At 42.0% G+C, this 15966-nt stretch overlaps 1 protein-coding gene across 2 annotated transcripts in view; it reads right to left on the bottom strand.

Annotated features, from left to right (window-relative positions):
* nlrc5 (NLR family, CARD domain containing 5) overlaps positions 1 to 11687 on the bottom strand; it is a 30958-nt gene extending 19271 nt beyond the window's left edge. For both annotated transcript variants that reach the window (XM_041938226.1, XM_041938227.1), the window contains exons 1-12: positions 11564 to 11687; positions 10221 to 10564; positions 9090 to 9176; positions 7974 to 8159; positions 7610 to 7764; positions 6907 to 7038; positions 6427 to 6742; positions 5143 to 5605; positions 4610 to 4763; positions 3761 to 3891; positions 1665 to 1896; positions 1311 to 1552 (exon numbers count right to left, since the gene is read on the bottom strand). In XM_041938226.1, coding sequence (XP_041794160.1) covers positions 1311 to 1552; positions 1665 to 1896; positions 3761 to 3891; positions 4610 to 4763; positions 5143 to 5605; positions 6427 to 6742; positions 6907 to 7038; positions 7610 to 7764; positions 7974 to 8159; positions 9090 to 9176; positions 10221 to 10548 — 2426 coding nt within the window. In that variant the 5' untranslated portion in view covers positions 10549 to 10564; positions 11564 to 11687. The remainder of the gene's footprint in view (positions 1 to 1310; positions 1553 to 1664; positions 1897 to 3760; positions 3892 to 4609; positions 4764 to 5142; positions 5606 to 6426; positions 6743 to 6906; positions 7039 to 7609; positions 7765 to 7973; positions 8160 to 9089; positions 9177 to 10220; positions 10565 to 11563) is intronic.
* Between the last annotated feature and the right edge of the window lie 4279 nt (positions 11688 to 15966).

The raw sequence follows: 15966 nt of genomic DNA, 5'->3' as shown, positions 1-15966 counted from the left end.
TTGCGGACGACACTACAGTAGTGGGTCTCATCTCAGATAACAACGAGACCCACTACAGAGAGGAGATACACCAGCTCACCCAGTGGTGTTCAGCCAACAACCTGGTGCTGAACACAGGGAAAACCAAGGAGGTCATTGTGGACTTCAGGAGGTCCAGGAAGACGGATCACGTCCCCCTCCTCATGGACGGAGAAGTGGTGGAGCGTGTGGACAACATCAGGTTCCTGGGCCTCCACATCACATCTGACCTCTCCTGGTCCATGAACACCTCCCGCCTGGTGAAGAAGGCACAACAAAGGCTCTTCTTCCTCAGGAAGCTGAAACGGGCTGGACTCTCCTCTCGGTTGCTCGTTAACTTCTACAGGGCCACAATTGAAAGCATCCTCTGCCTCAGTGTGACAGTGTGGTATGGCAGCTGCACGGCACAGGAGAGGAAACAACTGGCACGGGTGGTTAAAACTGCACAGGGCATCGTGGGCTGCCCCCTTCCTGACCTAGACTCTATATATGAAGATCGGGTCAGAAAGAGGTCCATCGCCACGGACCCCAGCCACCCGGGCCACAGACTGTTTGTACCGCTTCCATCAGGAAAGCGGTACAGGAACATCCGCACCACCACTAACAGACTGAGGGACAGCTTCTTCCCCAGAGCTGTTAGAGCTATCACCCCCAGCAGCCCCTCACTGCAGTGAGAGACTGTGTGAACTGTGAACACTGCACACCGCACTTTTCACCTACACCTACACCTCTACCTCCACCTGCACCTTCTGTGTACTTGACTTTTATGTACACACATATACTATAATTATATACATTTTAGTATATCAGCACATTTCAGTTTCATTGGCATATTTTATTCTGTCGGTACATTTCACTGTGTATATTTTATATTTTATTCTGCTTGTATATTTTATTCTGTTTGCACATTTCACTTCCATATTTTATTGTTTATTGTTTAGTATATTTTATTGCCTAAGTATATTTTCATTCTGTTATATTTTTAATTGCTTCACGAATATTTTTTTTATTGCATGTTGGTTTATTTTATTTTATTGTAGTTATCTTAATTTTATTCACTCTTTCTAGTCTTATCTTTCTTACCATCTAACATGGGGGTTGCAATGAAAATTTCATTGACATGTGCAATGACAATAAAGACTCTTGAATCTTGAATCTCATCATTCCTGTGGTGTGTGTGCGCCATACCTCTGGCCATTAAAAGAGTTCTTAGCGTTGCATGCCGTGCACACTTAGCATTCTTACTATGTCTGCGCGTTGTTTTGCTTATGTGAGCACCTGTGTCGACTTACCAGAGGTAGTGAATGTACTGACAGCTTGGTAGGACATCTAAACACTCCAACTCTATTGAGCATGCTCCAAAGTCCAGGCCGATACCATTATCACCCACTGAGTTAACTACAAAAGCCAGAGCATCAATATCATTGGGTAATAGGCGGATGTTCCGCAGCTCCAGGGTGGGTCTTGTACCCAACACCTGCTGAGCCAGCTGGCGGTCCTGGCTCTCCTGGACACAGTGGCAAAGCTCCAATACCTGAGAAGATGTAATGTGGAAGAATCAGCAAAGAAAGAAACAGAGAGAAAAAAATTCTGCACAGCTAAATAATACATGAGTTTATCAGGATTCACTTCAGTTCATATTCTACCTTCGGTCCAGTCAGGGTGTTGCTGTGACACAGGTTTTTTAGCAGTTTTCTAACAAGGGCTTGTCGTGTTTGGACCCAGTTCAGGCCTCCTGTTCCACCAGAAGCCCTGGCTAATTGAACTAAGGCTTGAGTGCAGCGTGGAGAAGCCAGACCACACACATACAGGTGGAGGGAGTCGGTGAAGACTGTCCTCTGGTCTGACTTGGTCGTCCAGCGAGTTTTCAGACTGAATCTGAGAGAGCAATGAGGAAGAGGACAGAGCAAAGTCAACAGTTTACCTGGACTAAGATAAACGGACACGCCTGTAAAGTGCTGTGTAGAGGACAGTTCCTTTCCTCTCCAGCCAGATGAGAAGAATAACTAATGCTGCACACGACACTGCTCAGTGATCATCACATGACAATGGCATATTTTGGCACAAGAGCAATATTCCTCTCCATTTATTATATGTATTATTATATTTAATCCCCAGCCAGAAGGAAGGCAGGGACACTCTTTGGCATGTGTCTCCACCACTGGGCCACCTGACTCAGTTCGTCTTGTTGATTCCTCTTTCACACTGGATTTTCCTATTTGACAGGTGAAGCAGCGGCTACACAGTCTCTCTACAAGGACAACGTCCGGCAGAAGCTGTTAGTATAAATTAGAATACTCAGTAGGGCCTTTATTTTTATAACTCTCCCCGGTTTGGGACTGATAAAGGACACTCTATCTTGTTTAGTGACAGTGTTCGCTTCCTGCTGTGTCACACCCCCTCCCTGACTCACCCCCCTGAGCCCCCACCGCTGTGATTGGATCACCCACTTTGAGGCTTTGTCAGCACATTTTTTGCTCTCCTTTTACAGTCAGGACGGACGGACGGTCAAACATATCTCTTGGTGTGCTCAACTTACACGAGTCATCTCTTTCCAGACCTGGGTTATTCCTGGTATCGAGTGTAACTCTACATGGTCAAATCCTATTACGCTCTTTTGCACGTTGTATCATTACTCAGATAATGCAAAATTACTTCTGCACGCTGATGTTAGGGACGATCTAAGAATATAGCTTATATACAAGCTCCAAGAACACTTAATGCTGGAAAAGATTTCTTAGTATGATTTATTTTCTATGAGATGCAGTCATGGAATGTAAGTGAGTACATTTAATCAAGTATTGTAATTATTTTCTTTTCATGCTACCATATACTTCTGCTCCACTACATTTCAGAGGGAAATACTGTTTACTTCATTACATTTATCTGACAGCTTAACTTACTAATTTATTAATTAAAGGCAACTATTTTAATAATTGTTGAAGTAATTTTTCAAGTAAAGATCAAAAATATTTCATGGTTCCAGCATCTCAAATGTGAGGATTTACTGCTTTTCCTTTTTCATGTCTTTATTATTATTATTATTATTATTATTGTCATTATCATTTTGCTGTTTGCTGGCATCGATCTACTTTTGTACTGTTTGTTGTAGGAACTTCATTTCGATGTCAAAACATATACATATACCGTACATATATATTCTACAGGAGATGTATGTTATTACTTTTCTTTATGCTAACATGTTTGATTTTATGTATTTTTTAATGTATTAAAATTTATATGGAAGTCAATGGGAGGAATGTTTAAATATCGAAATCTCAGCAATTACATACATCATGTAACCTTCACCAAACTCAGCATATACCATACTTGGCTGAGCCACAACAAAATACACTTACAGTTTGTCTGTAGTTACAAACCTTTGAAAGCGTGGCCCGATTTAATGGGCCACGACTCATCAATGCTAAATTGGATTGCTAATGAATTTGGATGTTGTACATACAGCCACATTGCAAAGGTGTGTGACATTTCATACAGTTCTGCCCCCAGGGGCTGCTAATGGGGTATTTTTAGTGTGGTATTGATACTTTTAATTTAGGAAAGGAACAGAGTACTTCCTCCACCACACACAGTTGGTGTTGGTATTCAGAAAATTTGGTTATACAGTGTAAATACACATCTTTTTGTCACTCAGCTGATAAGTTGTTGATTCTGACAACAGGCTACTGGAAGTAAAATCATGTTCCCAGTTCTATTTGGCTTCTGTGAATTCAGTTCCTACCTCTTCTTGAGCTGCATGTCACTAACATCCTGACTGGTCATGATTCTGAGCGCAGCCAAAAACTCCTGCACTGTCAGATGGATGAAGCAGTAGGAGTTGACGAGCGTCCCGTCCTCACGTCTGAGCTCCACCTGACAGGAAGACACAAACAAACGTGTTCTTTATTATGTCACTAACAGTCGTCCGCTACGCCTGCCATGAACGCAAACACTGGCCATAGGGTGATGTCAGAGTAAAGAAACATGCAGTGTGTGAAAAGGTTTATAATTTCCTGAGCATGAAAGTGTTCACAGATGTTGAGGTGAATATATAGGTCATAACTGCAACTGTATTTTATAATATAAATAAAAAATGTTTTTTCCAGTTATTTATAGAAAGGTATAAAGGTTCTATTGAAGATTCCTGCAAACAGCAGGAGAACTCAAACCTCTAACATCACTTTAAGCACCAGCTTTTACTGTGCTGCTTCTGCTGTATAGAAAGCTAGGATTAATAATGCTACAGAACAGTGCAGATGCTTCAGCTATGGGGATTTTTTTGCAGAAGAGGGTTGTTACTAAATTATGTTGCCAACATACAAATGCATTCCCAGTGCCCTCACATAGGTGCAATAATAAGATTTTTAATCCTAATCAAAGAAGCATTCGAAATTCTCTGCACAGTGAGAAAACCTAGGTATGGCTCAAAGAAAGTATGCCAGCAGATAACCCCCCCCCCCCCCCCCAATACACCCACACACACACACACACAGTGAAACCCGACCTCCTTCAGCTACCATCATCTAGTTTCACCCTGCACACCCACAAACATGTACCGAACATTCACACATACTGTGCAGCCATGTCCGACCTTTGAGAAGAGGCCTGTCCGGACTGAGAACTTCAAAACATCCTGAGAAATGTCTTCTTCCATGAAGAGGATCTTGCTGCCCTCTACGCCTCTCCAGGCCAGCTGACTCAACTCACACAGCTCCGATCGACTCTGACTCAGCGGCCACACTATACTGCACAAGGAGACGGAAGCAAATTCAGTCATCTGCATTTGGTACATTATTTAATCAACAATCATGTCAAAGTGAACTGAAGCTGAAAAGAACTAAGCCCAATCATTAAAAGGAAGGAATCGCAGTAGTGCGTCTTCAAACATAAATATTCTTTGACCATGTTTGTATTTTATTCAATCTTTTTCACATTTTGTAAAGAGTTATAAATCTGTTTTAGGGTTTAATCTCCCTTTGTGTCAAATAACAAAGTAACAGTGAAGATTCAAGCTTCCCTCTGAATTCACTTTGTCAATCAAATTCACTGAATTTCTATGTTATGCATGTTGAGTCAGTGGTGTGAAACAGTGTTAAGATGTTTAGTACTCTACTCAGCCTTCACCTCTGTTGAGGTGTCACAGTCTTTGGCATGTCTTTTCTTCTTCTTTTATCAGGGTCACGGCTTAGAAATGCAGTGAGACCAGTGAGGTAGACCTGGGTAAGGGTTGGAGGTAGCAGGGCTCTACTATTTGCCACATCCATCATTATGGCTTCACTCCCTCTTCTTGCTTCTTTTTGATCTTCTCTCTGTGCATGGTTCCCTCGTGTACTGCCCTCTTTTCCTCTTCCTCCTCCTGGCATCTGTACTACTCTTTCTTCATTTTCGCTTTCTTCTTCCCTTGTTTCACTCCCTCTTTCTTCCTGTTTCTCTGCCATTCCTGCGTCTCTTCCTTCCAGCAGTAAATACTCCAGACAGATGCAGCAGATGTAGCAGCGGACAGGGAGGGATGACATGGCAAGGAGGTGTCGAGTGGAAAGAAGGAGGTCGGCTGCTTGCACCCCAAGAGCTCTGTTTGCTGCGTGACCTTTGCAGTTGAGACATAAAATTAGCTGAAGCCCACAAAAATTGAAGGAAGACCCACACCGTTGTTTCCTCCTATTTTGCCTCATCAGACTACATGATTGTTTGGGTGTGGCTCTACTGTTTTCTTCTTATTACATGCAGTTTAGTGATCTGACATATTTCCCAGCATTGCTGAGCATGACTTCAAGCTGAGCAGATGTCAGCTAGAACTGCTTAAAAAGACATGTGTGGTTTTGCAAGGTCAATTTGAAAATGTACATGAGGAAATCTTAAAACTAGCTTTTTCATAGTCAGAATTTCATTATTAAAGCTAATTTGACGACATCTATGCTGTAGCAATTATGCCTGAAAAGTAAACATTTAGCTATGAAATAACTGATGTAGAAACCCCTCGAATCTTAAAGGGGTACACCAGCAATTTTGTGTTGCACACCAAAAATGCCCGTAACGTTGGATGACTCATAATCTGAATCCAAGATTTCCTATCTTTTAATTCCTAATATGGTTTAAGGCCCAAAAGCATTGCAATGGAACAATTTGAAGTCTCCATGAGGGGTTTGTCTCAAACAGAAAAGCAACATAATACATTTTAAAACTGCTTCATGGGCAGCGTAGTCCATCCAATGAAGAGTGAAACTGGTGGAATTCCCCTTTAACGCAACTATGTTTTGAACAGGAACTTGAAAATAAGAAAAATAGAAATAAGAAATAAGCAACAGACGTGAAAATAAAATAACTGCTGACCACAGACCAAGTGAATGTAGATCTGTCTCCACGCAGAACAACAAATATTACAATATTGAAAGAAAATCAAATTTTCACCTTTTCCTCCAAAGAAGTTGTGTACATACTCCTTGATATCATGGCAGTCCCACCCCAGCAGCTGCCCCACTTTATCTGGTATGCCGTCCAGATCAGTGACATCGCGTGGACGACAGGTGACCACAATGGTGCATCCTGGAAGGAGCTGACGATTTAATAACCCCGAGATGAGGTCTGCAACAGGCAGAGGGCTTTCTGGGTCCAGCAGCTCTTTCTGCCCCTCTTGTCTGGTGAGTTTGCTGTGAAACTCATCATAGCCATCCAGCACCCAACAGCTTTGCTCTGGATTGGAAAGGAGGTATTCCACAACGGCTGACTGCTCAGACAGACAGAATACACGAACAATGTAAGAGTAACAAAGACAACACACTGACCTGCCAATCAACCTGAGGGCAGGCTGAACATTTATTCCGGTACAAGACTGTTTAAAGAAAAGTCCTGCTTTATAAAGGTACTGTTGCAGTGCTGCTATCTGCATACCTTTTCGTCATCACCTCCTTTTGGAGGGAGGTAGTGTCGGAATAGCAGCTCAGACAGGGAGAGAGGCTGGGACAGCAAGTTGAGCTGGCGAAACTCCAGCAGGACAAACAGGAAGGATGACGGGATAGGGCCCTGGATGATTGGGGGGGGGGTTTAAAAATGAACAAATCTGCTGGTGTGGAGCTAGAAAGAAGTGAGCTTATCAGACCTCTGTAGCCCACACCTTATTTCTGCTTGAGGCAAGCAGCTCAAGGCCAAATTAGCCACTACTAGCATGACACACCCGAATCTCAGACTGCTGGCAGTTACATTGTGGGTAATGTAGGCGCCAGCTTTGAAAGAATGGATGGAATTAAAAAAAAACGCATTCTTCTTTGTCAAAACCTGGCACCTACATTAGCCACAATGCAAGAGGACCACAGACAAGTTGCTCAGGAATTCAGGTGTGTTATGCTGGTAGCATGGTGGTTGTGCCTTTGGCCTCGAGCAAAGATGAGGAATGGACTACAGGGGTCTGGTCACACTGTACATGCAAGACCTGTAAACAGACCTTGAAGTCTAAAATTGGAAGTTCCCAGTTCAGTGAAACTAGCGGCTGCTATGTATTTGTGCTGTCCGACACTAATCCAGGAGACTGGCACACCACATCCCTGATAATGCAAATATTTGTAGCAACTGAATGATGAGAAAAAGGTCAACTTACTAGTCCACATGCCCACTGCTGTCCTAAATTAGACATCAGCAGAGTTTTTCCTGATCCAGACTGGCCAATGAGAACTGTCACCTTTGCTACACATCCCTGGAGGAAGGTCTCCAAGGTCACTCTGGACTCCGCAGACCCATAATCCCCATCAGGCTCTTAGTTTGTTGAAAAAAATGTTTAGTTAGTTTAGTTAGATTATAATTACGTATGGGCAGGATGTTCTATATATGACCAAGTCTCACCATAGAACATAGATGATGCATTTCTTTTCACCAACATGTGCCATTCAGTAATATTTTAATAAAGACTATATTTTCAGATAAATGAGGCAGATCCTTTGCATACAGTAATAAGTCATGCAAACCTGGTGTTCTGCTCCCTCTGTCTGCTGGTCCCGGGGTTTGATCAGGTCTGTCCCTGCCTCTGTTGGCCGTTCTTAGGCCGACCCACACATTCTCTAGCGGCACTTCTCTCACCGGGCGATCGCCGAGTTGCTCCCACCTCCTCGTCAATAAATTCATCGCCGCAAAAATGTACTGCTCCCAGTGGTCTGTGGGTAGAATACATATTCAAACACAAAACATATTATTTGTTGCTTCTCTGCAGACAGAAATTTTCCTCTTGGTATGGTGCAAAGTTGCGGCAGTAAACAGCAGCCCAAGTGTGCCCCACCCCACAGGATACACTTAAATGCAGTTTCAACAGACAATTTCCTGTTCATGCTATTAAGTTATTCAGAGGACTCAATATTCAAGTTGCAACATTTAGAGAAGTCACAGTACAGAAACAGGATTATTTGGTTTGAAACGGTCTGTCAAATAAAATGGCTCATGGAATCCAAAATACATCCACCCTTTAAAAAACTAAATGAGATGCTGGGCATTTGCAGTAAACACACAGGGAGTTAGTAAGCTTGTTCTGGTTCAGCACTAAACATGAGAGGCGGGTCCAGCCTGGTAATGCAATACTCAATAAAAGAAACATGGCTAAGATGCCTGGTTTACTTTCACAATTAACACATCACTGTGGAATGAAAATGTCTCCTTTCGCTTTCGTTTTTATACCTGCGTAAACTTTTATGGCTGCATCTTGATATTGGTAGCTGTCAGCACTTGTACAGCACTTGCTGCATTATAAGAACTGGATACAGAGTTTTAAGAGGGACGCCAGTCATTCCAGTGACAGATGCCTCCTGGTTTCTTCCATGTCATTCAGGACATCTGTTTTAAATTAAAATGTCAAAACCAAAGTTTGTTTTTCTGAGAAAGGCCTGCTTGCCGTTTTACAGCTACAGCAGGAGGACACACTTTCTTTGGATAAAATGCTATTTTGGGTGTAGGAGGTTTTTTGGTACAGTACTGCAATTACCAGTAGAATAAATTGCCAGCAAGTCTGATGGACTTTGACCAGTGAATTTCACTTTTGCCAGGCTGTATGAATGTAGCTGCAATGCAGTTGAAGTGTTTGAGGTATGTTTTACCGATCCGTGGGCGTTTGATGAGCTGCCGCTCTGAGGGTGGTGACGACTTCTCCTCCTTTACAATGGGACTGGGATTTTCACAAACATCTTCAGTGCAGAAAACACACAAACACAGAGTTCATAAAAATAGAATTAATAATAATAATAATAATAACGTGTGTGTGTGTGTGTGACAAATAATCAGATGCTATAACTATAAAACTATGCTTATGTAATGGTATAACATGGCATACTAGATATAGACGTATGCTTTCCTGTGCACCGCAAGAATTTTGCATATTTTGCATGATATTCTTCAGCACCCACTTTTACTTTCTAAACCATCTGGAGATTCTGGGGATTTCCAAAGTGGAACAAAAGAAAGTGCTTTACCATAAAGCGAATACAGACAATGAAACAAATGCCGAGTAACGAAGTACTTTGACCAAAAGCAGATGACTGGATCACGAGCCTTGCATTTAATACTTTTGGGAGCTGCCTTGAGTGTGCTCAATATGCAAATACACAATAGCCAGTCAACAGCAACTGAGCGGGTGGCGGACAAGTACGTTGTGCTAAGTTTAGTGAACTGAAGAAAAGGAAATGTGCATGCAAGTACATGACACAGCAAACCATGAACTACCTGTGTTTGTCAGAGACACTAGTACATCAAAAAATGATTTGGATGATGGGTCTTGTTGTATGTTAGATTAGCTGCGGACACACACATGGCCAAACATGTGGTCCCCTCCAGCCTTACACTTAGCAGAAGCAAGCACGCACAGAAAGAGCATAAATACTCTGCAAAAGTTTGTTGTTTGTTCTGACTGGGCTCTTACTTAGCCGATTCTGTTATTTTGCTGCACTGAGTGAATGCAGCCTTGGTGAAATACAACACTGTTCAATGAGAAGTTGCACCACGATCAGTGTTGCAATAGAAGGTGATTCCCAAAAGAAAAACATAAAACACATCTTGCTTTGAGGCCATTGAAAGATATGTTGCCACATTTTATGCCCTGTGTGCTTTTTGCACACATACACATGAAATACACTGAAGTGAGTTTTGGACTATAGGTGAATGAGGATGCTCTCACTGTACACTTAGTGTAAACCTCGCATCCCTTGTCAACATTTATAGCAACATATACTCACTGTTTGCACACCCAGCCACTGACATGAGCCTCGACTCCAGGTGCATGGGGATGTTCTCGCACAAGATACACATGCTCTGAAGGAAGCTGCAGCAATCTGCAGCACTGGCCTCCCTGAAGTACTGCAGCATGGCTTTGACGTGTTCTGCCAGCGCTGCCGCAGAGGGGGGCGGACTGGTGATGTTCCACCCAGCATCACCGGGCATCATCTGGCACAGCGACATTATGACTGCAGGTGACTGGCGGCAAAGTATGGCGAGCAGTTCCGAGGATTCCTGGGCCAAGACGAGGTTCACGTTTTCATCGCCACGGTCAGCCTCCTCATCCATGGTCAGACTCCATCAGCTGGTACACAAACAAGCAGACATGAACACAAGCACACATGTATCAATTCACACACAACCGTATGCAAAGACCGCTTTAACTGTGGAACAATCTGCAACAAAAACAGGTGATGACTATTCAAACTACTCAGGAAAGGCCTACAATTCTTATTGAGCCTATTAGTCAGGAAAATGTAAGCACAAAACAGACAAACCTCACTCACACCACAGAGGACTACGGTGCTGATGACCTCTGACATAATCATCATCGCAGTGTTACCACATTAGGACATTTGGCCAGTTTTGGGCTGCATTGATCAAGCTAAAATGAGCTTGGGCGGGTGGAGAGGATATGGCCTGGTTCACCATATGGCCAGTTTTTTTAATACATGTAAAACGACAGCATATAAATGATATATTCATAAATTGTATTCCTTAATTGTGTGAGTAAATACAGTGACTCGGCACAACTTTTAGTTCTTTTTTTTTTTTTAAATCAACTATGTTATCAACTGTTATGGAATTTTACTAATGAGGAGGCTGCGCTCCACATGAAGGGCTCTGACATCAGCATTCAGGTGCAGTGGAGCATCAGCTGGGATGTTTGCTCTTACATCGATATATTGATGAAGAAGTTCATTATCTCTTATCAGACACGGGGCGCGCGCGTCTGCGCAGCCCCTCTTTGTGCGTGCATTCTTGGTGGTAGCTAACTCGTGCGCAGCATATTCTTCATTAGCTTGGTTTGGGACGTTCATTAAGTTTCTGTTGCCTTACTTCTAAACTTACTGTCACGGGAAACAGCCATAAGGGCAGAAAATGTGCTTTTTCTCCTCGTATCCTGCAGCCTGTTCCGGACAGGCTCAATTAGAGTCGAGGTCGTTTGAGGTAACCAGCATCGCTACGCGCTCGCTCCTTTACGCGCAGCTGAACACAAACAGGCGACCTGTTTGTGTTTGTGTAAACGCTGCAGCTCATGTTTAAAAGTTAGCGACTACTGATGAATAAAATAAGCACTCACCGATGACTGTAGTCACAGACTGCGTCTCTCTGCAGTCACGATGCCTTTTATTTTAAAACGAAACTTAGGGCGAACTGTTTTGGTTTCGTTTTTGAACAACGCTCTGTTCAAAGTAACTGCCGCCAGCCAGCTGTGTGTGGAGAAGGACAGATAAGGTCCACGGATGGACGGCTGGTCTATAATTTATTTGTTTATTGCTAATAAATGATTTCACTGACATGGGCGGAGAATGACACTTCGTTAGAAGACCTGCTGCGGTCAAAATGATGCGCTCAGCTCTCACAGAGCAGAGGCGAGGTCCGTTATGATCGCATGAAAGACGCGGGCAGTGTGTCGCAAGCAGAGAGACCACAGAGTCTGGCTCAGACAGTAACCTGCCATGATGGTCGTCTGAATCTGAATCTGAATCAGGTTTAATTTAATATGAAGTATTAAATTATAATTTAATATGCTGATTAAATTAATCCCTTTCAGCCAGATGCAAAAAAGGCAACTCTTACTACAGAGCAGGCAAATCAGTCAGAGAGAGCATGCCCAGCCCTGCAGGTCTGGTTTTCTGAAGAGCATCACAGGAAGTGCAAGAGACTCTTGAGCTATGTGGCTTAAATTGCTGGGCCTATATGACTTTATCCGCTCTTATTGATACATTGCATGATCTGATTTCAAGCAGGCAGATTCTGAGAGGAGATGACAGTTATGATGATCCGTTCATCCTTTCAAGTATTTCAATTTGTGTTAGGAGCACCATGTTCAAAGATGATTGCTCACTATACTCAGGGAGACTGAGCGAGCAAGAAGCCCACCGTGTCTGCTCGTACCCTCTGTACCAGTGGTGAGCTGCAGTCCCTTTTATCCTCATTTTTTTTAAAGACACAAATAGATTCCGCTATGATTGGTCAAAGCTTTTCAGTCCTATGCTATGTCACTTTGGTAACTAATCAGCTGACTGGCTTTTTACAGAAGCCTGACAACTGCCTTATGCCTCGGAACTCCCACCACACGACCTCTGACCTCCCAGCCTCTCTCTTCCTTTTCAGTACACCGACACCTATCGCATTACATAGAGCCGGCATAATTAGATCAATGCAGCAAATGTTAAGTAAGCTTTCAAAAAAGCATAATAAAACAAATATTTATTACAATGCTGAATGATTCATGGACTTGCGCTCAATGCCCCGGTATAGGGGAACCTTTGACAAAACATGATGAGGTGCTCCCCCAGTCTTCCCACTCCAAGAAAGCCAGCAACAACAAGGCAAGTTCAAATAATAGGAGCAGTTTACAGTCCCTGAAACTGTAACTAGACAGTTTTGGGGACTCAAACCAAAATCACAGATTGATGGCTCTGATTTTGTCAGTTAAAAAACTGGGTTTTAAACTTCTCGCAGCCTGAATAGTACGGCTGTCGCAACTGACCAAGTGGCGTGAACTCTGGGGATGGGAGGGATTCACTGTGAGCCATCATTCGACTGCATGCTCACTGCGAATGCATGGGTGGGGAGTGGGGAGTGTGAGCTTGACTAGCCTGTACCATAACGTACAGTGATGTATGGTTATACTGATTATAAATCGCAGCTTGTCTGTCTCTCTGTGGCTGTCTGCAGCTTGTAGCAGTAGGTTGTAAAAGTAGTAGTCAACTAAGGCAAAATGGGCACAATTTGGTAATATGTTCATGTTGTGCTTTCACTGTATCACACACTTGATGCACTCTAACTATTTCACTTCTGTTTTTCTCTTGCATATCTTCAGTAGACTGCACATTTGCGTGAACATTACATTTTGAAAATTCCTTTTGGGCATTCGGCTCATTCACAAACCAGTTCAACCAGTTCTGTATAACGACTTTTTGTCACATCTGGGTGAGTAAAAGTACTGTCATGACAGTACTTTTGTCCTTTTCTTCTGAATCTGAATCCACTTGCTTACATGTCCACACATGAGGAATTTAACTCCAGTTTTTCATTGCTCTCAAAGATACACACAGTTCCAAGAGCAATTTTCAGGAAGATAGAAATAGACAGACAGCTGAAAATAAGGACAAGTGGGCTCAGGAGGTAGAGTGGCTGTCCACTAATGAGAAGGTCAAAGTGTGTACATGTCGAAGTGTCCTTGGGCAAAATTGCTCCTGATGCTGTGTCATCAGTGTGTGAGTGTGCGTGAACGGTTATTGCTCCTGATGAGCAAGTGACCTTGCATGGTAACCTCTGCCACCACACACCTGAAACTGTGTGTAAATAGACGAATCGTGCACTTTGAGTGGTTGGTAAGACTAGCAAAGTGCTTTATAAATGCAGTCCATTTACCATTTTTTCCATTTACAAATCTGAATAAAGATAGGTAAAACAAAAATTTAACTAAGAACATGTATGCAAATGGGTGAAAAAAGAAGTATGTATGAAACTGTATCTAAATTGCAAACAAGAATGCAATAGTACAAGGGTGCAATGTGTAAAGAGTGTTGGAATAAATACTGGTTCTTGTTCACACCTACAGTATGCCTCCTACAGTTTAAAGCCATATTCACTTTTGGTCAAAACATTCCTTCCATTTAGCCAATATAGAATCAACCAATCCAGGATGAGCCTTCCCACTCTTTGGTGACATGCCCACTTCTTTCACCTACACACTGCTGTCTTTAAAACTACTCACATTACATGATGGAGTATGACAGAAGGCCCCTGACAAATGCAGCTCACAGAGACACAGCATGTGCTCCTTGCACCCCAAGTTAGCTGACAACTGTCACACTCTGCCCACTAAATCAAAGTCACTCTGTGATGTAGAGTGAATCTCCTCTAAAAAGACATCACAGAAGTTGGAGCACTTTGACTTTAGATTTCAGGAGACAGTGACTGAGAAATCATATTAAGATAGTTTAGAAAACAGTAATGTGTTTTTAAATTACAGTAAATTGTAGTAGATGAAAACATTTTAATCAAATTAATGATCATTAAATTAATTTAATGTCTGCTTACTTAATGATCCAAAAAAAAAAAAAATATTAAAGGTACATTTACATGTGCACAATCACAATGACAAAAATATTATTCTGATTAATTTTTTAATTATTCAGAAGAAAAAGTGTCTGAGCTCTGATGGAGCCCAGGGTGCTTCCTACGGATGCTTGCTATACTCCAGATTTTAATGCATAAACTGGGGTGGAGGGTTTTGCTCTTAATGCTTGCATTTTCATTAAATGTTGCCATTAGCTTGGGAAATTAAGTGTAACATCTTGTCAAAACAAGTACCAGAGCCACTATGACCAATCTGTTTAAAAGCAAAATCTCTTAATTGCCAAGGCACAAGCAGGTTTATTTGGAGCCAGAAAATTACCAAACAAGCACACAAAAAAATAAATTAATTAATTAAAATAAAAAAAAGATTTGAAGCCAGCCATCAGCTTTTAACAAGCAAAATATCAAAAATGAACTAAAGGATATTGTTGGCCAATATAACACACTCATGAAATAAGAGTGATGATCACATCTTACTGTTGGATTTAATCCTTTTACATCACATTTTTAAAAAAAATGAAACCATAATTCTAGATAGATACATTCAGTGTTTCAAAAGAACTCAAAAGATTTCTTCAGGTGGGGATTCTCCCAAATTTAGAGCCAGCAAAATATTTCAAGTGCTTCAAGGCACAGCTGTCATCCTAACCATATTTGGCGTGTTAACCTGCTTTAAGCTTTGCTTTGTAAGCAAACCAGACTGAATATAAGGAGTCCTAGAAGAGCTTCAGAGTGTGTGGTAGAAGACCAGTGAAGTTCCTGCTTGTGGTGAGGTTATCTGCTGTTATGCATTTTACCATTTCAGTGGTTGGTAGTTTTAGAAATTACTTGACAAAATATAGTCATGTAAAAGTGAAAATATATTTGTATTTTTATTCTTTGCACTCAGCGCTCTCCTCTGACACAAGATGAAATATATTTTCCACGTAACTTTACAATATAATATGCGTAGGCATAAATTACATTACAATTAATTTTGGTTCCTGCTCTGACAAACAAAACAATGTTTTCAACAGGATTGTGGAATATAACATTCATTTCACAAGGGGAAAGGAAAAGGTATGTACAACTGTCACTATTGATCACTTTTTTAATTGTATAAGTAGTTTTTTTTGTTTTAATTCATGGGCGGCACAGTGGAGCAAGGCTTAGCCACTTAGCAAGAACACTCTTGCTAGAGCCTTTCATTTTGGAGTTTGCAGGTTCTCCTTGTGCCTGCATTTTGTAGCCAACTCTGATTTACCTATAGGCGTGAATGTGAGCTTGAATGGTTGTTTATCTCCATGTGTCAGCTGTGTGTGCCACATGGATCTCGCCTCTTGCGCAATGACTGAGCACCCCAGTACCCTCTAAAGTATGAGCAAGTACTGGCATTGAGTGGATGGATGG

Source organism: Chelmon rostratus, chromosome 6 (genome assembly GCF_017976325.1).
Source record: "Chelmon rostratus isolate fCheRos1 chromosome 6, fCheRos1.pri, whole genome shotgun sequence".
Taxonomy (NCBI): Eukaryota; Metazoa; Chordata; class Actinopteri; order Chaetodontiformes; family Chaetodontidae; genus Chelmon; species Chelmon rostratus.
The sequence above is the reverse complement of the archived record's forward strand: the minus strand, read 5'-3'. Positions and strand labels throughout refer to the sequence as shown.